The sequence below is a fragment of the Zalophus californianus genome, chromosome 11 (assembly GCF_009762305.2).
Source record: "Zalophus californianus isolate mZalCal1 chromosome 11, mZalCal1.pri.v2, whole genome shotgun sequence".
Classification (NCBI taxonomy): domain Eukaryota; kingdom Metazoa; phylum Chordata; class Mammalia; order Carnivora; family Otariidae; genus Zalophus; species Zalophus californianus.
The window spans coordinates 106207337-106227390 of NC_045605.1; the positions used below are offsets into that span (position 1 = coordinate 106207337).

Here is a 20054-nt window from a genome sequence, read left to right on the forward strand (position 1 = left end):
GGGAACTCAGAGCCCCTGTTAGAGCAAGACTAGGCCAACTCCCTGCCAACCCCACCTCTGTCTCTTCGGTGTCATTTGTAATACATTTTTTAAAGATTTTATTTATTTGAGAGAGAGGATGAGCAGGGAGAGAGGGAGAGGGAGAAGCAGACTCCCTGCTGAGCAGGGAGCTCCTTGCGGGGCTCGATCTCAGGGCCCCTGGACCATGACCGGAGCCGAAGGCAGACCCTTAACCCACTGAGCCACCCAGGCACCCCTCCTCGGTGTCATTTGATTTCCAGCCCTGGCTGCTAGAGCAGGTTTTGAGTTCAAATGCCATCCTTGCTAGACATAAGCTGTGTGATCTTGGGCGATTCACTTAGCCTCTCTGAACCTGTTTTCTCAGCTGTAAAATGGGGATAATAGACCTATTTCACAAAATTGATGCTGTTTCCATTAAAGAAGTCCATATCTATAGAAATATGTAACCAGTGTCTGGCACATAGTGGGAGCTCAGTAAATTTTAGCCACTCCTGCCTCATCTGGATCCCTAAAATGCAAAGCCTGGGGTTAAAGGAAGAAAGGGGATCCAGAAGAATTCTCTGTATGTATCCTGCAGGGGACCCAGCTTATGGGAGGACATGGAACTCTTAGAGAGGGAGGCCGTTCTAGAGGTCAGAGTCAGGGAAGCCCATTCTTCCTTGGCAAGGTGACTTCTTCCTTTCCCAGACCCTATCTGGAATCCATTCATCTGTTCATTCATCCGTCTACCTATTTATCCACCCACCCTCCTATCCACCCAACCACCTACTCTTCCAACCATCCATTCATTGATCTATCAACTCATCTATTCATCCATCTACCCACCCAGCTATCTACCCACCCATCCATCCATCTACCCACCCACCCATTTATCCATCCCCTTTTCTATCCACCCATCCACCCACCCTCCCATCTATCCATTCGTTTATTCACTCCTTCACTAATACCTGCAAGCTTCATTCATTCATTTGGCTCTGTGATAAGACTCATGCTAGGCCCTGAGGAGGAAAAGGTACCCAGATCTAAGTCCTGGGAGACCCAGGGATTCAAGTCTAGCAGGGAGACAGGCGGCTTTGGGCTCAACCATGTGATAAGTGCCCCTAAAAAGGGAGGACCAGTGTGTTTCCAGTGGGGAGGATGAGGAATTCTGTCTAAAAGAGAACATTTGAGGGGATCTTCCAAGGTTGAGAAGGCATTCAGCCTGCAGAGAAGGCATGGGGCAGAAACAGTCCACGCAAATGGCCCAGCACGTGCACAGGCAGAGGGAGAGGAAGACACCGAGTACTCAGTACAAATACTGAGCGTCTTCTAGGTCTCCAGGAGCCAGGCCGGGTTGGGGAGGTCCCTGGGGCTGTGACTCCTCCTACACCCCCCGCCCACCGCTGCCCCATGGCCTATCCTGCCTTGGGCCTCTGCCCAGCCACGCTGCAGCCACTGATTGTCCCAAAGATGCCTGAAGAGCTGGGGGAGCTAGGCTGGGGTACACTGTGTGTGTGCGCACGCACGCGCGCCATTTCACGGCCCACTCTCAGAGCAGCCCCCTTCCTGCTCCCAACCCTGTCTCATGGGCACCACCTGCCCCTCACCCTCCCATGTCCATCTCCCCATGTGCTGCTGGTCGGGAGGATCCGCATGTTCGCATGGGAGGACTACAGACGGGGTCTAGCGTGATCCGTGACTTCAGGGAGGCACACCAGGAAGCCACAGCTTTTGGCCCGGAGATTATCAGTACTCGGGATATGACCTTGGATCTTACCAGAAGCCCGTCTGTGTAGGGAGCACACACATTCCTGAGGACACGGGAGGGAGGCAGGCAGTGGGAGGGACATCAAGATCGGCTGATAAGGGGAAGAACAGGCGTGGTAATGATACCATGGGGCCCCAGCCGCATGTCCTACACCACCCGCTCCCGGAAGGATTTAGTCCCTTGAACATGGGCTGTTCCAGACAGGATACGTGGACAAGAGTGTGTAACATCTGTGCATGACATCTGAGAACTCCAGCTCAGGCTGTTGGAGTCAGCTGGTGTCTACACTGCTGTAGGCACCGGACATAAGCCTGGTCAATTTTCCTTTCCCCGTCTTGGCTCGGTGGGTGGTGTGGCCCCTCCCTGAACATTCTTTTTTTTAAGACAGTGTTATAGCATTATAAGTCAAAGCCAAGGTCTGGGGCACAGGGAGGGGAGGGTTGGGGTTTGTACCCTACTACAAAACTGTAAGGCTGGGATATGCCTTCATCCTGAGATTCCAAACACCCAAAGTACAGGGAAGAGCTGGTTGGCAACATGACTCAAGATAGATTTTTCCCAAAATTCCTAAAACAAGTAAACTTGAGCTTCCTTTGTCACTTAAAAAGAAAATTCCCCTTTTTTGGTAGGAAAGAAAAGAACGAAAAGGCACATAGGGATTTAAAAGAAACACAAAGAATCGAGTCAGAAGAGATATTATAAAAGTTAGGTTGAGGGGCGCCTGGGTGGCTCGGTTGGTTGAGCGACTGCCTTCGGCTCAGGTCATGATCCCAGGGTCCTGGGATCGAGTCCCGCGTCGGGCTCCCTGCTCGGCGGGGAGCCTGCTTCTCCCTCTGACCCTCTTCCCTCTCGTGCTCTCTATCTCTCATTCTCTCTCTCTCAAATAAATAAAATCTTTAAAAAATAAAATAATAAAAATAAAAAAATAAAAGTTAGGTTGATTTAGAAGAGTTGCTCCGGGCAGTTAACAGTTTGTTTACCATGAGGAGCATCTAACTCTGAACCTATTGCATGTGGCAGTTAGAAGTCGTTGTGGCGGGCGCCTGGGTGACTCAGTTGGTTAAGCGACTGCCTTCGGCTCAGGTCATGATCCTGGAGTCCCAGGATCTAGTCCCACATCGGGCTCCCTGCTCAGCAGGAAGTCTGCTTCTCTCTCTGACCCTCCCCCCTCTCATGTACTCTCTATCTCTCATTCTCTCTCTCTCAAATAAATAAATAAATAAATCTTAAAAAAAAAAAAAAAAAAAGAAGTTGTTGTGGCAAGAGAAAGCCACGGCCGGCCTGCTGCAGCCAACATGAACATAAAAACAGCCAGACACCATAGGGAAGGGGTAGGGATGAAGGTGGGGTTTGCTTTTTATTTTTATTTTGTTTAAAAGATTTTATTTATCCATTCATGGAAGAGAGAGAGAGAGAGAGAGAAGCAGAGGGAGAGGCAGGCTCCCAAGGAGCTGGGAGCCCGACGGGGTTTGCTTTTTATTATAAAAGAAAAAGTAACTCCTCTGAAATCTTAACAGAGGAAAGGCTAATCTCACACCCAGAGACTAGACACCAGGACAAAATGACAAATGTTCTGACTCCAGGGCTCTCCCCATCTCCTCACAGAGCAGATATGGGAAGGGGACAGTTGAAGCAAACAAGTAATTCTGTGAAGACAAAGGCTCAGAAACCTTATAGATAGGAATAAAATCTAAACTTCTCTTTTGCTTTTTAAAAAATGTTAATATATCAAAAGGCCTGCCTGCATTAGTGACATGCTAGAAAATAATCCCAAGAGCCCCTTATCAGTACCACGCTCAAGTTGACCCACCAACTCTTCTTTCTAAAACTCGGTGTGTACATGTGTGCTTTTAAAGCAAAGCCATAGGACGCCTGGGTGGCTCAGTTGGTTAAGCGTCTGTCTTCAGCTCAGATCATGATCCCAGGGTCCTGGGATCGAGCCCTGCATGGGGCTCCCTGCTCAGTGGGGAGCCTGCTTCTCCCTCTGCCTGCTCTGCCTGCCCCTTCCCCTGTTTGTGTGCGTGGTCTCTCTCTCTCTGACAAATAAATAAATAAATAAAAATCTTAAAAAAAAAAAAAAAAAAGAGCTTTTTCTTCTAAGGTAGGTCAATCCATCCTTATGCTGAGCTTGTCTTCAGGTGAGGGCCATTTCACCCCAGGTAAGGGAAGGACTGCACCAGGAGGAAGAGGGAGGGGGGCATTTTCCTGCCTGGTTCTCTCCTACGTCTCACTTTCTTTCTTTTTTTTTAAGATTTTGTTATTTATTTGACAGGGAGAGAGAGCACAAGTAGACAGAGGGAGAGGGAGAAGCAGGCTCCCTACTGAGCAAGAAAGCCCGATGTGGGGCTCCTAAGTCTCACTTTTAATGGAAAGTTGGTTATAACGTTACATGAAGGGGAAATTCCCACCAAGAGGGGAAATCCTAACCTGACCCCAGAGTAAGTAACCCCACCCCAACACTCAGCTACCTTGAGGAAAGAGCCCTCCTCCTTCCTTCACAAACTGTGCCAGTCCTCTCTGCCTTGGCCACCTTCACTGGGGGAAAAAACCTGACTCTCCGCCCACCTGCACCTGTACCCCTGACCCTGAATGTGCCTGCAGAGTCACATGACCTCCCTGGTCTTGCCCTAAATTTATGATCCCAAACCTCAAGCCAGCCCTCAGCACTGCCCAGCAATCCCGCTGTCTTTCCCTGGTCCCGGCCTGCTCACTCTTCCTCGCTCCTGGAGGGCAAGCTCACCGTCACTCTGCTGCTCAGGCTTCCTGGAACACTGCTCCCCCAGCCATCCTCGGGGCTCCTCCCTCAGGTCCTCCACATCTCTGCTCCAGTGTTGCTTCTCCCTGAGACCTTCCCTACTGCTCCACCTAAGCTGCGTTCCTTCACCTCCCTCAGGCTTCCTCCCCCCTCTCTCCTTCCAGGTTTCTTCATCGCATCTGTCCCCATCTGACTTACCCCTTATTTCTCATCTCCCGTCCTCGGATGGAAGTCTTAATGGGGTAGGGATCTTTGTTTCATTCACCGCTGGATCCCCAGAGCCCAGGACAGAGCCTGGCACACGCTCCGGCTGTCTGGGATTTAAGGAGTGTCCGGGGCAACCTCGAGGGATACAAAAGGTGGGTTCAGAACCCCCGGGAAACAGACCCCACCTGAATGAGCCCCAGCGGGACTGCTGAGCCAGCCATGGGGTGGGGGCGGGGGGGCTGCATAACACGAATGCCCTCCTGAGGTGGTGATGCAGGATCTAACCGTCCTCTGGAGCAGGATGTTTCCAGAAGATGATGCCCCGGGATAGAGGGTGATGCTGCTGGGCTGCAGGGTCGGGCCCCCCTCTCAGGCAGGGAGAGCAACCCCTTTACGCTGGGCAGGCGTTGGGAGCCTGCAGGGGTAGCCCACCCACCCTGCTTCCACAGGGCCTCTGAGGCCAGGGTAGGGGCATGGGTAGACCCACTGGAAGTCGGCTAATGGCCGACACTCACTGGCATGCTAACCACTCACCAAGCCCGCACCAGGTCACTAGTCCTCCGAAGGGCCTCTGAGGTGGGCACCATGTTACAGAGAGAGAAGCACACGCGGTTGGTTACTCAGTTGAGGTTGCGCCGGCTGGCACCGGGCGCAGGAGGAGGGCCCCCTGTCCACAAAGCTGCACCACCTCTCAGTGTCAGAGGCGGGGGGAGAGGAATCCCGGTCTGCCCCTCACGAGAGACTCGGAATCATGGGGACACAGGAGGCTGATTTGCTGACCGGGCCTCAGTGCCTTGATGACAGAGAGGCCTGGAAGTTCTGGGCACCGCTTGGGACTGACACCGTAGCCTGCTATGACTAGCAGCTCTGGGGGTGGGGGGGGAGCTGTGTGTGTGTGTGTGTGTGTGTGTGTGTGTGTGTGAAAAGACCTGGTAGCGCCCTGGGGCCCCCACCACTTTGCTGTGGGACCTCCCCTTGACAGGGCCTTCCTGACGGGGAAGCAGGCCTGGGGAATGCTCTGTCCACGGACTGGCTATAGGGCCTGAGCCCGGGGCGGCACGATGCTGGGGCCTCTGGGGTGTCTGTCAGCAGGTCTGGGCTTTAGAGACAACTGGGAAGAGACTCTGTTTCTTGCAGTATTCATGTGGCCATGCGTGCTTGCTCTCCTAGGCAGAGATGAAGCGGTCTCAAATGGGACCACGGGGACGAATGTGCCTTGTTGGTAGAAGTCCTTCAGTGGGCCCACTGATTTAACCCTTTCACTGTCGGTCCGACAATCCCCCCTCAGTCTGAGGATCAGCTGGTTTCCTTCGAGAAAATGGCAAGATGGCCCTTTGTAACAGCTGGGACCCTGGTGGAGAACTGGTCTGGAAGCGGGAGGTGGGGACTCCGGGAGCCAGGCCAGGAGGGTGGAGTCCTGCCCGTGGGGGCTGCTGAGTCTGCCCTCAGCTCTGCTCAGCCTGAAGCGACGACCAAATCAAACCTTCACCAGTCGAATCTGTTCATAGCTTTTGGTCCAGGCAGGATGGCACCAGGTCTAGTGGAAGTCCACCTGGGTCCAAAGAGGGGCCGCAAGCCTGAATTTCCAGCCTCTTGTACCCTGCACTGGGTGCGAGGGCAGAAAGATGGCCACTGTCCTTTCCGTGTCCGACTGGAGGATTTCTGCCCAGGACATAGTAGTGCCCTTAGGGACATGGGGCTTTGAAAAAAATCGTTCCATAGGATATTGACCAATTTTTGTCTAATTTAGCAATCTTATTTTAGGATTCCTTCTGTTTTCTCCTATGTTGATTTCTTGCATCCTCCTTTAATATTTTATTTATTTATTTGACACAGAGAGAGACACAGCGAGAGAGGGAACACAAGCAGGGGGAGTGGGAGAGGGAGAAGCAGGCTTCCCGCAGAGCAGGGAGCCCAATGCGGGGCTCGATCCCCGGACCCTGGGATCATGACCTGAGCCGAAGGCAGACGCTTAACGACTGAGCCACCCAGGCGCCCCTCTTGTATCCCCCTTTGAACTGGTTCTGTCATCTTGCTGTCTCCATCATCTTCCTCACAAAACTGAAGCATGCTCCCTGCCTAATTGTATGGGAATTCTCTCTCCCCCTCTCTCTGCTTCAGCTGGGAACTCAGGCAGCCAGCTGCCGCCCAGGGTGGGAAGAGTCCCGTTGGGGAAGGGCGTGAGGCCTCAGCAGTGTCAGGTGTTAGGTGTTGGACCCTTGGGTAGCTCCCACTAGCAGTTCCCACCCCTGCCCTTGACTTGACTTACCAAGGGGAAGAGATTAATCCAAAGTCTCAAGACAGCTAGTGGCTCTTACCGCCCCTCCCTAGTCTCTTTCCGCCCTTTGGAGTTAGACCAGGGGACTCCATCCTTGGGGGAGAGGGGTGTGGCCCCCTTCCAGTCCCACCCCAGTGCTTATCACTGGGACATTGCCCTTGAGGCTGACACCAACCAGGGACCAAGCTTATTTTGGGTCTGGTGACCTCCCACACTACCTGACTCCCCGGGGCCCACAAACATGCAGTGAGTGGTGGCTCAGCTCTGAAGTTTATTACTGTGACCTGAAGAGGAGCTGCTGCCCTGGCCTCCCGGGGAAGTGTCTAGTCTCCAACCTCAGGCCCGGCCACAGCTGACGTTGGTGTCTGCGGGTCGTGGGAGCCCCAGGCTCCAGGCTGGCTACAAGATGAACAGTGCTGCCTTCTGGGAGCTGGGCTGCTACAGGCACGGGGAGCTGGGGGAGCAGCTGGGGAAGGCATGCCCTTCCTCCCCCCAGGCCACAGCGGGGCTGCCTGTGCACCTGGAACAGCACCACCCCCTGGATGGCCTAGGCATCCTCAGGGAAGGCCTGGGCATCCTCGGGGAAGGCCTGGGCGTCCTCCCGGACAGCATGGGCTCCCTCCACTACAGCCTTCACCTCCTCCTGGAGGGCCTTTGCTTCCTTCCTTAGGTTCTCGTATGAGAAGGTCGGCTGGAACAAAGGGTTGCAGGGCCCAGAGGTGGGTGCAGGGCCCAGAGGTGGGTACCGACCCCAGGCAGGACTGTTGGAGGCCCCCTCACTGGGCTGGGAGGCAGGGAGGAGGGGGCACCACAAAGAAAGGGGGTCCTGGGCTGAGGGCCTTACCAGGTTTTGCAGCTTCTCCCCCAGGGCCCAGTTGTCTGCTTGGATAGTGCTCAGTGACTCCCAAAGTCTAGAATTAAAAGAGACCCCTTCAGGTACATGCACCCCGATGTTTATAGCAGCAATGTCCACAATAGCCAAACTGTGGAAAGAGCCAAGATGTCCATTGACAGATGAATGGATAAAGGAAATGTGGTATATATATATATACAATGGAATATTATGCGGCCATCAAAAGGAATGAAATCTTGCCATTTGCAACGACGTGGATGGAACTGGAGAGTGTTATGCTGAGCGAAATAAGTCAATCAGACAAAGACATGTATCATATGACCTCACTGATATGAGGAATTCTTAATCTCAGGAAACAAACTGAGGGTTGCTGGAGTGGTGGGGGGTGGGAGGGAGGGGGTGGCTGGGTGATAGACATTGGGGAGGGTATGTGCTATGGTAAGCGCTGTGAATTGTGCAAGACTGTTGAATCACAGATCTGTACCTCTGAAACAAATAATGCAATATATGTTAAGGAAAAAAAAAAGAAGATAGCAGGAGGGGAAGAATGAAGGGGAGTAAGTTGGAGGGGGAGACGAACCATGAGAGACGATGGACTCTGAAAAACAAACTGAGGGTTCTAGAGGGGAGGGGGGTGGGGGGATGGGTTAGCCTGGTGATGGGTATTAAGGAGGGCACATTCTGCGTGGAGCACTGGGTGTTATGCACAAACAATGAATCATGGAACACTACATCAAAACTAATGATGTAATATATGGTGATTAACATAACAATAAAAATTTAATTTAAAAAAAGAAAGAGAGAGAGACCCCTTCAGCCCCCAGGCTCTTGTCCTAAGCAGCTTCCTCCAGGCCCAACACACAACTCCTGCTTCAGCTGCGTGACCTGGAGCAGCCACCTGGGAACAGGGTTTTTTTTTTTTTTAAGATTTTATTTATTTATTTGAGAGAGAGAGAGAGAGAGCACATGAGAGGGGGGAGGGTCAGAGGGCGAAGCAGACTCCCTGCTGAGCAGGGAGCCCGATGCGGGACTCGATCCCGGGACTCCAGGATCATGACCTGAGCCGAAGGCAGTCGCTTAACCAACTGAGCCACCCAGGCGCCCTGGGAATAGGGTTTTATTGGAGCCCAGTCTCGTCGGGGCAAAGCCACAGCGGGGGAGGGAACTGTTCTTCCCAAGTGACTGGCAGCAGGAGACCCAGACAGAGATGACGTGTGTTTTTTCTCTTCTTTAGCAAGAGAAGGGCAGGTCGCTCTAGTGTGCGAGTTAGCCATCCCACGCTGTTGGGCTGCAGTGGGGACCGTGACAGAATTCTGTGTGGTTCCAGGCTAGCAAGAGGGTCAAGCCTGGAACCAGCCCTGCCTGAGTGCTCTGGGTATGAACGAAAGTGCTGACCACTCAGATCCACGTGCAGCCCCGAGGGACTGTATCATGCTGCCCCACCCCCTAACCCTGGCTCCAGGCAGAAATCTGACCTTGGCATCACCACAGAGGGGCCAGTGACCATGGCATGACACAGACCCAAACTCCGGAGCCTGACATCCAGAGACCAGACCCTACCCCCACCCCTGCGGCTCCAGAGACCAAACTACCCCATCAGGTTCTTAGACAATTAAAAGGGGCGGGTCCCTTACAGGCGGCCTATAAACTGCTTGCAGACCAGGTGTGTGGGCACACAGTCGACTGATGGGAAAGAGCGGTGGCCCCCAAGCCTGTGGGGCAGGTCCCGCTCACATGGGAGGACCACTGATGCTTGGGAGGGAAGGGACCTGATGGCCAGTGAAGGGGTCATCCAGAGCAGAACGGTGAGAAGACAAGGGAAGGAGGGAAGGAGAAGGGCCAAGGAAAGGTGCACAGCCACGGCCATCAAGCCCCAGGCCCTGACCTCAGTGGGGCAAAGCCCTGTCACCCTATCTGCCCCCACCTGCCCCGGCCCAGCTCACCTCATGCAATCATTCTGCAAATGGCTGATTTCCTTTGTGGTCCGCTGGGGCCCCCAGTCTTCCGTGTCCAGGAACCGGCTCTCCTGGATCTCTAAGTCCCTGGAACAAGTGCACAGGGAGGGTTGGACCAGAGAGGCTAGAGGTTGGGGAGGGTGGGGTAGGCAGCCTGGGGGGAGGTGGGGGAGGCAGCCCAAGGCCCAGGGCCTGTCCATGGGTCTCCCCTCTGCCCACCCCAGGCTGAGTCCTGGCCCTGGTCTGAATTTTAGCAGAGAGAAGCCCCCTCTGCCTCCCTCCCCTGCACACACACATGCAGCCTTACTCTTCAGGGTCTTTGGACTCAGTGGGCTCCGATGTGCCCAGGAGGGTGAACAGGAAGGTCACGGTGGGTTCTGGTTGCAAGTCCAGCTTTTGCGCTGAAGAAGACGGCTGTGGCAGAGAAGGTGCCGTGGTGACGGCCCAGCATGAGGCTGGCAGCCCGGGAGATGCCACCCTTCCTGCCACCACTGCTCTCTGCCTTGGGAAGCCCTGGGGCTTCCTGTCACCTCTAAGCCTGGCTCCCCGGAGACTTGAGGTTCTTCTGGCTTCGGCTTCTCAGCAGGCTGTACCTCTGGCTTCACCACAGGCTTAGAGTAGGCTTTTCGTCTGCCCCTGGGAGACTGAAGGAGACGGAAGCCCATTTGGGGGGCCATGTCCACCATCCTGCCAGTTTCCCCTTGCCAGCCCTGTCTGGTTTTCCTGGGGCAGCCTCCAGTCTGGAGAGCCTCCACCACCAGCTCTGTCCAGCAAACCAGACTCCTCAAAATTAGGGTTACCACATTTGGCAACCAAAACACAAGGACACATGGTTCGATCTGAATTTCAGACGAAAACCAAGCAATTTTAAAAGTATAAGCATATGCCATGCAAAGTTTAGGACCTACTTATACTAAAAAAAATGATTCATTATTTGTCTGAAATTCAAATTTCGCTAGGTGGCCCATATGTCATCTGGCAACATGCTACATACCGACAATATTTCATGAACTGAATCCCAGCCGATGCAAGTTATTGGGTGTGGGGGCACGAGGGGCACCCTGTTGAAAGGAATCCTATACAAGCTTGTAAAAAAGTGGAGAATCCCTCCCATTTTTGGTGTAGAAATTATCAACTGGACACGGAGAAGCAAATAGTGTGGCATTCAAGCCCCTGCTATGAACACCCTTGTTTGTAACCCCCTTGGTATTCCACTGTCCCTGAACAAGGGTCTGCTCAGACCGGCCAGGAGCCTCACTTCCCAGCACCAGCCCGAACTTACCCCACCTCCAAGCTCTTGCCCATGCTGTTCTCCTCTTTCCTGCTCCCTCCCCGCTCCACAATCTGAACTGGACCCGCTCTTTTCTCTGCTGAGCAAATGCACCTCCCTGGGACCCTCTTGGACAGTTTCACAGGGGAGCGAGAGCTGGGCTGAGCCTGAGGATGCTTCTGTCTCTACAGGGTGGTGTTAGATGTCCCCCGAAGCAGGCTTGAAATAGCAGCTTCTCCCCAAGTGACAGTAAGTCTCAAGTCAATAGATGGAATCGTCACCATTTTTCACTTCCAGATTTTTCCGAATCTTGTACATCTGAGGGCCTAGCGATGGAGGACAATGCAATCAGATGGCAAATAGTGACCTCAGATGTGTCCTTCACACCCACACCGAGCTCCATCTGGGCTTTTGATAGGCCCATGGGTTGCGGCAGGGATCCCATGTCGTGTGCTCTCTTGCAGTACATCGAGCCTTTCCAGATGGCCTAAAATATTGTAATTTTTGTCCACATGATGGTAACAGAAGCTTGGTGGCCAGAAATATCCTGGGGGGGGGGGGCGGGCGGGAAGGAGGGGTTGCCTAACTCTGGGGACTCACTGAGCTCCAAGGTGATACCAATGCTCACATCACCATGTTTGACTTGTCCCAGGGGGAAGCTGGCAACATGTAATAAGATCTACGAAACTAACCAGGACCTTGCCCCTGGTAACATCACTTTGGTAACTAGTCCTAAAGACACAACTCCATGGGAAATAAAAATAATTTACACGGAGACCAATTTACACCAAGAAGAAAAACTGGAAGCAGCTTAAAGGGCCCAAATATAAGAAAAGGTCAGTAAACAATAGCATGAACATGATGGAACACAGTTCACTCTGCAGTTAATGGTTCCCAGGAAAGCCTGGTTGACCAAGTGCTGTCTGCGGGACACGCCCCGGCAGGGTCCTGAGAATACATAGACAGGTGATCGTGACCTGGTTCTGCCCAGGAGAAGCTCCCGGGGCCAGGGGAGGCCCCAGGTTCTCAGGTGACCCCAGCGCAGGGAGATGTGCCCTAACTGAAGTCAGTACAGATAGCCCTGGCTGTGAAAGAAGGGAGCCACACATTCGGCTTAGCGCTCCAGAGACTCCACCGCGAAGGTGCTGCTTGAACATCAAGAAGTGGAGGATTTTGGCAAGAGGAGAGCAATCCAAAGGAGGGAGCAGTTTGGGGCATGCCAGCGCTGAGGGCACTCCAGCTGGGACATACTGTGAGGGGCCTGGGCTGCGGCCCCCAGGTGACAAGGCATGGGAGACCTTTGTGTGTTTCTGTGTGGGTTGTTTGGGCCGTAACTGGGATGAGATACTGGGGGTGGGAAGCTGAAGGTCTTCGGAATGGAGAGAGGCAAGCACAAGCTGCTCCATGTGACAAGTGTCTACATGGCGAATATCAGGGAACATGTGCAGGAGACGCGGTTACACCACAAAAGGCAGCCTCACAACGGTCTGTGCCAATATTTCTTCAAGACCCTGCTTTCCATTCTTCTGGGTGTTACACCCAGAAGTGGGATTGTATCTAAGGGTTTTGAGCAAGGGAGAAACAGGATATTACTTCTTCTGGGAAACACAGTCTGGCTGCAGTGTAGACAGTTTGGAGAGGCGAGAGGTGGCTAGGAGGCCAGCGCTGTCCAGTGCCTGTGGAGCAGAGGGATGTTGAAGTTAGGGCCGACGGGACAGGGCGAGGGAGAGGGTAGGGCTGCCGATGAACCCCGGGCTCCTGGCTTGTGTGGCGAGGTCAGCTGGGGGGATGCCGATGGCAGAGGGGGCACAGGAAGAGGTGAGCTGGTGGATGAGCTGAGTTTGAGAGGACTTCTGAGTCGAGGCGTATTTCTAGATTCTGGTTCGGAGCTCAGGAGGGAGGTATGGGACGGAGATCAAGACTGGCCAGGGGCCCCCTGGGTGGCTCAGTTGTTAAGCATCTGCCTTCGGCTCAGGTCATGATCCCAGGGTCCTGGGATCGAGCCCCGCATCGGGCTCCCTGCTCCATGGGAAGCCTGCTTCTCCCTCTCCCACTCCCCCTGCTTGTGTTCCCTCTCTCGCTGTGTCTCTCTCTGTCAAATAAATAAAATCTTAAAAAAAAAAAAAAAAAAAAAGACTGGCCCTGAATGAGCCAGAGGGTGGCCCAGAGGGCCTGTGCTCGCCTGGGGAGAGCCAGCAGGTTGGAAAGAGGGCCCAGGACTGAACCTGGGTGTCCTGATATTTCAGGGGAAGTCAAGAAAGAGGGGCCAGCCGTGCCATGGCCCCCAGAAAGGGTGTTCTCAGCAAGGCTGAGAGTGTGGCAGCGACCTGAACCTGTCCCACTGGTCGCTGGTTGCTTCTGCCTGAGAAGTAACAGGAGCAGCCGTGGCACATATGTCCCAGGGCCTCCTTGAGCCAAGTGGGAGAATTCCAGACAGGAGGGGCTGGGGCTCCCTGGAGGCCTCCCTTGCAGGCAGCCCTACCGTGTGGGAGCGGATGGGACAGCACAGAAGAAACACGACGTGAGGGCAGAGCAGTGATCACAGGGCTACTACAGGCCAGGCTGGCGGTCCCCTGTGCAAGGGGACAACCCTGGAGACACAGCCCAAAGAAGGCTTGGCTTCCTGGGCCTCCCACCTTCACCTCTGCCTCGATAAAACAACAGTCTCAAATAAGCAGGAACTTTTTAATCAGGGTTTTTTTTTTTTTTTTTTTAATTCAAACAACAGCAACATAATCTTTCTTTGCACTCCACAGTCTTAATTTCTCAGGGACAGAGAGGACTTGCAATGATGACATCAACTCCACACCACCTGGCAGCTCCCGACTCTGCGGGACTAAGACATTTCCCCGGAGTTCCGCCCCACCAGCCAGCGAGGACGAGACTTCTTCAGCTGTCCAGCTCAGGGGCATCCAGGCCCGCCCCGGCAGGGGGCGCTGGCTTGGGGGGGTCTGACAGAGCACGAAGTGTTGAACAGGTAGCCCGGGGCTCCCAGGCGAAGCAAGGGCTGTCAGCAGTGCCCACCGGGCCTGCCCCAGGGTCTCAAGTCCCCTAACCAAGCACGAGCGCACCTTCCCTGACATTCTGCTACCACCAGCCCTGCCAGACCCCTCGCGGCCTCTACTGCTGCGACCCTGGAAACGTCAGAAGACGCACCGGCGTGGGGTAGTTGCAAAGCTAGGAGGTCCAGAACTAGGATTGGGGCCGTACAACCCTGCTTTCCCCTCCAGAGCGAGTAGACTCTGTGCACTTTGTTTTGCAAGAAATAGGTGTAAGTGACAAGCGGGGCACCTCCCACCACAGCCCCCTCCCCGGCCCTGTGCAGGTGTCCGGTCCAGAGGCCCAGGCCTCAGTTTCTGGCACCTGGTGGCCACACCCAGAAACGCACCCCCTCTGCCCCAGGCAGCCAGGGACCCACCCGCCTGGCGTCTAACCGAACATCTCAACAGCAGGGCAGAGCGATCAAACACAGCTTCTCCAAGCAAACGCTTCTGGCCTGAGACCCAACCAAGGTTTCCCCTCCCTCCTTCAAAATGTAAAATTCTACAGTGTCCAGGGTCTTCCTCTCACAGACAGAACTCTCCCCAACCCACGAATTCTCTCCTGGCCCATCTACAGAAACTAAGAGGGAACCCAAGCCTCTTTACATAGACGAGCTGGTGGCTGGGAACCAGGCCCCCGATGGAAGACAAGGCAGGGGGAATTGCCTGAGGCCGCGGTAGCTCCGGCCTGGGCCGGGGCTGGTGCAGAGCAGCTGCGTTCCCCAACAACGGCCCGGCTCCCCGCTCACCTGCAACCCCAGCCCCTTCCCCTCCTCCGGCTGCGCCAGCAACTCCTACTCCCCAGTGTGCGGTCCAGCTGGAAAGTGGCGAGGCCCCGCTGGGAGGCAGGGACCAGACACAGGACAGCGGTGCGTGGCCAGGCCCAGCGAGCCCCATCTCCTGAGACGGCTGTTGCCACCGCACCAGCCCTCCGAGGAACGCAGGCCTCACGTAGCCACAGCCTATGTACAGGGAACAGGGCCAGGGGAGGGGACCCCAAATGTCCTCTCCACGGGGAGGAGGAGCTATGTACACAGGAAGGGGACGGGATGGCCAGGGACACCCCCCCACCCCGACATCTCATTCAACCAGGAGATCAAACTGCTCAGCAGCTTCAAACTCCGCATTCATGGCCGCAGCCCATTCATCCAGCTCCGATTTCTAGGGGGAGAGAAAAAGTGGGCAGGTGAGTGAGGACTGGGGAAGGGGTGTGCTGGCCAGAGCATGTGAACCCAGACCCTGCAGGCGCTGAGCCCCAGGCTGGCCCGAGCCCCGGCGGCCTCCCAGGGCGTCTGGGGCGACAGCACAGCAAAGCCCTGGCCCTCACTCACCAGGATCTCAGGCACCTTTCTCTTCTTGCGCTTCTCTTTCACGGCCGGTGGGGAGATCCCGGGGAGAGTTGTATCTGGGGCCCAGGGCTTCACAGGGACCCTGGGGGCTTCGGTTAACTTGGAACCCACCACAGGCGAGACTCGGGCCAAGTCTTCTGACCCCAGCAGCCCCTCGAAACCAAAGCAAGACCGGCGGCCTGGAGTGGAGGTGGAGGCGGAGCCGAAGGTCTCCAGCCGGCTGTAGGATCGCCTGACCTTCTTAGACATTTCCAAGTCTCTGGCGTCCAGCTCTTCTTCCCTGAAGTTGGACTCAACATTCAGAGGGTAGAGCACCGGGGTGGTGGTGGGGGTGACGGGTATATTACATGCCTTGAAGAGATCCTCCTTAGCAGGCTCCTTGCTAGGAGGGTTGTTTTCCTTCTCCAAGAAAAAAGCAATCTGGACCGGGACAGAAGAGAGAACACCTCCTTGTTAGTTAGCCGTATTACCTACTTCCCGAAAGGTCCGAGGAGATTCAGGGTGGAAAGACCCATAGGACACTTATAAAAGAAGAGAAGACAGGTCAGGCAACACATTGGACCTGGAGACAGACCTGGGGAAGAATCTGTCTGTCCTTGCTTCTGAGTCCACTTTGGTAATGCAAGAAGACTCCTCACCACCGGGTGTTGTCAGCTCTGTTTCCCAACAAAAAGTGACCAGAATCTAGGCGCCCCTACTGACCGCAAGCCCCCATCACGTCATCTAGAGCAGTTCGACAAGCTCCTGACTGCTCTGCCTGCTTCCACCTGGGTCCTCTGGTCCATGTGTCACACAGTTGGCGACAGTTTTCCTAACATGTCCATCCAGTCAGCAAGCACTTTCTGGGCACCTGCCCTGTTCCAGGTACTTTCTAGGCACTGGGAGCACAGCCGGGGATAAAACAGAGAAAGCCCTGTCTCCATGGAGCTTCCATTCTGGTGGGGGTAAAACAGGTAACGAACAGGGAAAAGTCATGTAGCATGTTAGAAGTGTTAAGCACTTTGGATAAAAACAGAATGAGATAGCACTGGGGGTGGGTTGGGATTTTAAGTAGGTGAAGGTCGATGGAGGCCTCACTGGGGGACTGTCTGAGCTAGAACCTGAAGGGGGTGAGGGAGTGAGTCACATGGAGGCCAAGTGTTGTAGGCAGAGGGAACAGAAGGTGCCCAAGTCCTGAGGTGCAGGAATGTCCAGAAAGGTAAAGAAACGAGGCCAGTGTGGCTGAGCGAGAGGAAGTGAGGAGGAACTGAAGATGGGGTTCGAGAGGTAATGGGGGCTGCTAGAGGGCCTTCTGTAGGACATTGGAAGGGGAGGCCCATGGAGACCCTTGCTCTGAGACCCAGGGAGCCACGGCAAGGTTGTGAATGGGAAAAGGCCTAGTCTCATACGTGTATTAAGAGGTTCACATGTTGGCTCCTTAAAATCCCACTCTCGGCTCAAATGCTGCTTCTTCAGAGAAGCCGTTTTTGTTTTGTTTTTATTTGACAGAAAGAGACAGCGAGAGAGGGAACACAAGCGGGGGAGTGGGAGAGGGACAGGCAGGCTTCCCGCCAAGCAGGGAGCCCAATGCGGGGCTCGATCCCAGGACCCTGGGACCATGACCTGAGCCGAAGGCAGACGCTTAACGACTGAGCCATCCAGGTGCCCCGAGAAGCCGTTTCTTATCACAGAATAGCAGGGAGCCCCACTACCACTGATCTTTACTTCTGCCCCAACAACCTCTCTTGTACACTGGTCACCCATCACCCCAACAAGAACATGAGCTTGAGAGCAGGGGTCTTCATCTGTTTGGCTGACCCAGCCTCTGGCCAGCACCCTCCGCAGAGCCCTGTGTCGAACAAGTGTTCAATACTCACTGCCTTAATGTACCCCAAACGTGCCACTGAGCTTTACGGCAGCCAAAACACCGTGGGAAACAGGACAAATTCAGTCACTCTTGTGGTCTAACAGAAGGAATGACGTTGGTTATCAAGAGAGACACTTCCTGGCTCCAAGCACAGGCAATCTGAGTCTTAAGAGATGAGTCAGAGTGAAAGGGATGCTGCACAAAACGGGGGTTAGCCCTGACGACCCCTTCCTCATCCCCTACAGCAAGCAGTCACATGAGTCCTTACAGCGTCTTTGGCTCAATGTCATCAATCTATCGTTCGACCAACAAGAATGAGTGATTACCACGGGGGGGCAGAAGTCTCCATCCGCAAGACAACATGCAAACATTTGGATATGGAGAAGGCCTAAGGAGAACTACATAAATAGGAGAGTGACAGGGCACAAGTGGTCAGGGAAGCCTTCTGGGAGGTGTCCTTCCGGCGGAGTACTGTGTGATGGGTAGGTCATGTGGTGAGATGAGGGGCAGAGCATCACTCTGCCCTCACCTTACTTTAGGCCTCCGCCATCCCGCTGCAGGATTCCTGTCAAGTCTTCCTACCTGGTCTTGGGGTCCCGAGCAGGCTGTTTCCACCCCAGTCTCCACCCAGACCCCACGGAGATTTTTTTCCGAAACACTCAAACACGCCTTAGTGACTACCTGAGACTTAGTGAGCTTAAGACTCCCCAAAGGCTCCCACGATGCCGAGGACAAAGCCCAAGCTCCTGAGTGTGGCGTTCATGCCTCCTCAGGAATGGCTCTGGCTTAATGTGCTCTATCCCCCAACAAGATCTGCCCACAGACACACCGAAAAATCTGCCGTCCTCCAGACCTCGGGATTTTCTTTGTGAATTCCAGGGCTCTGCCAACACAGCATCCTTTGCCTAAACAGTACTACTTTTCTTTAGAGACTCAGTTGAAACGTTTCTTCTTCTGTGAAACAGCCCCAGGGCCAGCTGGTCTGCTTTAGGTGCCTTCATAACATCCAGTACTTTTCTTACTGTAGTCCACAGCATGCCATGCTGTTATCACTTGCTCATCTGTCTTTCTCCCCACTTGACATAAGCTCCCTGTGCTCCTAAAAGGCAGCTAGCATTTCTCACTTATTATATCTTTAGGCACAGGTTTTCTGTTCATGAAACATCCTTAACAACTTCTGCTAAAGGAGTAAAAATGCTGTACATTTATCTTTGTGAGAACAACCTGTTCTCACAAATTGAGGAGATGGACTAGAAAGAAGGAATATTTAGGACATGGCCCAGCTCTTAAGATGACGGTAGAGAACGTTAGGACATCAAGACCTAAACGTATGAAATCCACAGGGAGTGAGCAAGACTGGCAATGCATGTGGGTGTCCAAAGGCAAAGTGTTTCAAAATACAGATGTTTCCCGACCTAATGACGGTTTGACTTAAAGTTTTTCAATGTGATTGTGGAGCAAAACTGATATGCATTCACTAGAAATCATACTTCGAATTTTGATCATTTCCTGGGCTAGTGATTTGTGGTAAGATCCTCTCTCATGATGCTGGGCAGTGGCAGCAAGCTACAGCTTCCAGTCAGCCATGCCATCACGCAGGTAAACAACTGATAAATTTACAACTATTCCGTTGTTTGTTTCTAGTATTCAAAAAATTAAAAGGTATTCAACTCTTCATTATAAATAGGCTTTGTACTAGATGATTTGCCCACCTTTACGCTAATGTAAGTGTTCTGAACACACTTAATGTGTTCGGCATGCTAGGCTAAAGTATGATGTTTGATAGATTCGGTGTATTAAGTGCATGTTTGACTTATGATATTTTCAACTTATCATAGGTTTACCAGGATGTAACCCCGTCCTAAGTGGAGAAAGATCTGTACCTCAGAACTGCTCCCTGGGCAGATGTGAGCAGCCAGTATGTCCTGCCCGATCTCTAGAATGCCCTGGATTCCATTCCATTAAGAAGATAAAAATGAACTCACCCTTGGGCTCCTTCGAGGTGTGTGGACAGGCGGAATCTGTGGAGACAATAATAATTGATAACATAGCCACCCCCAATTTTGGTTCCCAACCCACAACCCCTCTCTCAGTCCTCACCTCTACAGGTTGGGCTACGATCTTCTTCAAAACGATGGGCTTTCTGACTGGAGCCGCATGGGGTGCCTAGAAGAGGAGTGAATATGAGCTCCACATTAGTCCAGCGGCTTCCGGGGCAGAAACTGAGAAAGCCGGGGCTCACCTTGGGCCAGATTTCAGGGAGGGTGCTCGGGAGATCAGGGCCTGATTTCCGCTGGGACCTCCGCAGAGACTGAGTAGGAGATGGGGCCCCGGGCCCTGGGAAAAGAAAAAAGTTAGGAGGTAGGGTAAGACTCCAGGCCTCAGAGTCTAGAGAACAGATTCAGGAGTGAGCGAGAGAAGGTTCCCAAACAAGCTCCTTTCCGGGGCAGTGAGCCTCCTACAGCGGTGGCGGGAGGGCCTCCTCGCGGGACTCCGTCCCTCAAACGGCTCGGCCCCAGGCTCCCGCGCGCCTTCCGCTCACCAGAGCGCTGGGCGGACCCTCCGGACCGCGTTCGCCTCTCGGACATGTTAGCCTTAGTCTTTCGCTGCCTCCGCCGCCGCCGAGGCTCGCGCCAACCCGGAGGGCCGACGGAAACCTAAACGTTCGAATTACCCGCTCTGCCTGGAGGAAGCGGAAGTGACGCAAGGCGGGCGGGCCGCCGTGTTCCGTT

General features: G+C 53.9%; 1 protein-coding gene across 4 annotated transcripts; it reads right to left on the bottom strand.

Annotated features, from left to right (window-relative positions):
- Window positions 1-7259: 7259 nt before the first annotated feature.
- On the bottom strand, window positions 7260-20004 carry CDCA5 (cell division cycle associated 5). Of its 4 annotated transcripts, XM_027579129.1 has the most exons (10): window positions 19865-20004; window positions 19565-19659; window positions 19423-19488; window positions 19308-19343; window positions 15459-15896; window positions 10347-10460; window positions 10124-10230; window positions 9805-9903; window positions 7853-7919; window positions 7260-7699 (listed from the first exon to the last, which is right to left on the bottom strand). In XM_027579129.1, exons 1-10 carry the CDS (start codon window positions 19908-19910, stop codon window positions 7556-7558), a joined length of 1212 nt encoding a protein of 403 aa, XP_027434930.1. In that variant the 5' UTR covers window positions 19911-20004; the 3' UTR covers window positions 7260-7555. The 4 variants fall into 4 exon arrangements, with proteins under 4 accessions (XP_027434930.1, XP_027434931.1, XP_027434932.1 ...); XM_027579130.1 differs by lacking the exon at window positions 15459-15896; XM_027579131.1 differs by lacking the exons at window positions 7260-7699; window positions 7853-7919; window positions 9805-9903; window positions 10124-10230; window positions 10347-10460 and adding an exon at window positions 12629-12762.
- Between the last annotated feature and the right edge of the window lie 50 nt (window positions 20005-20054).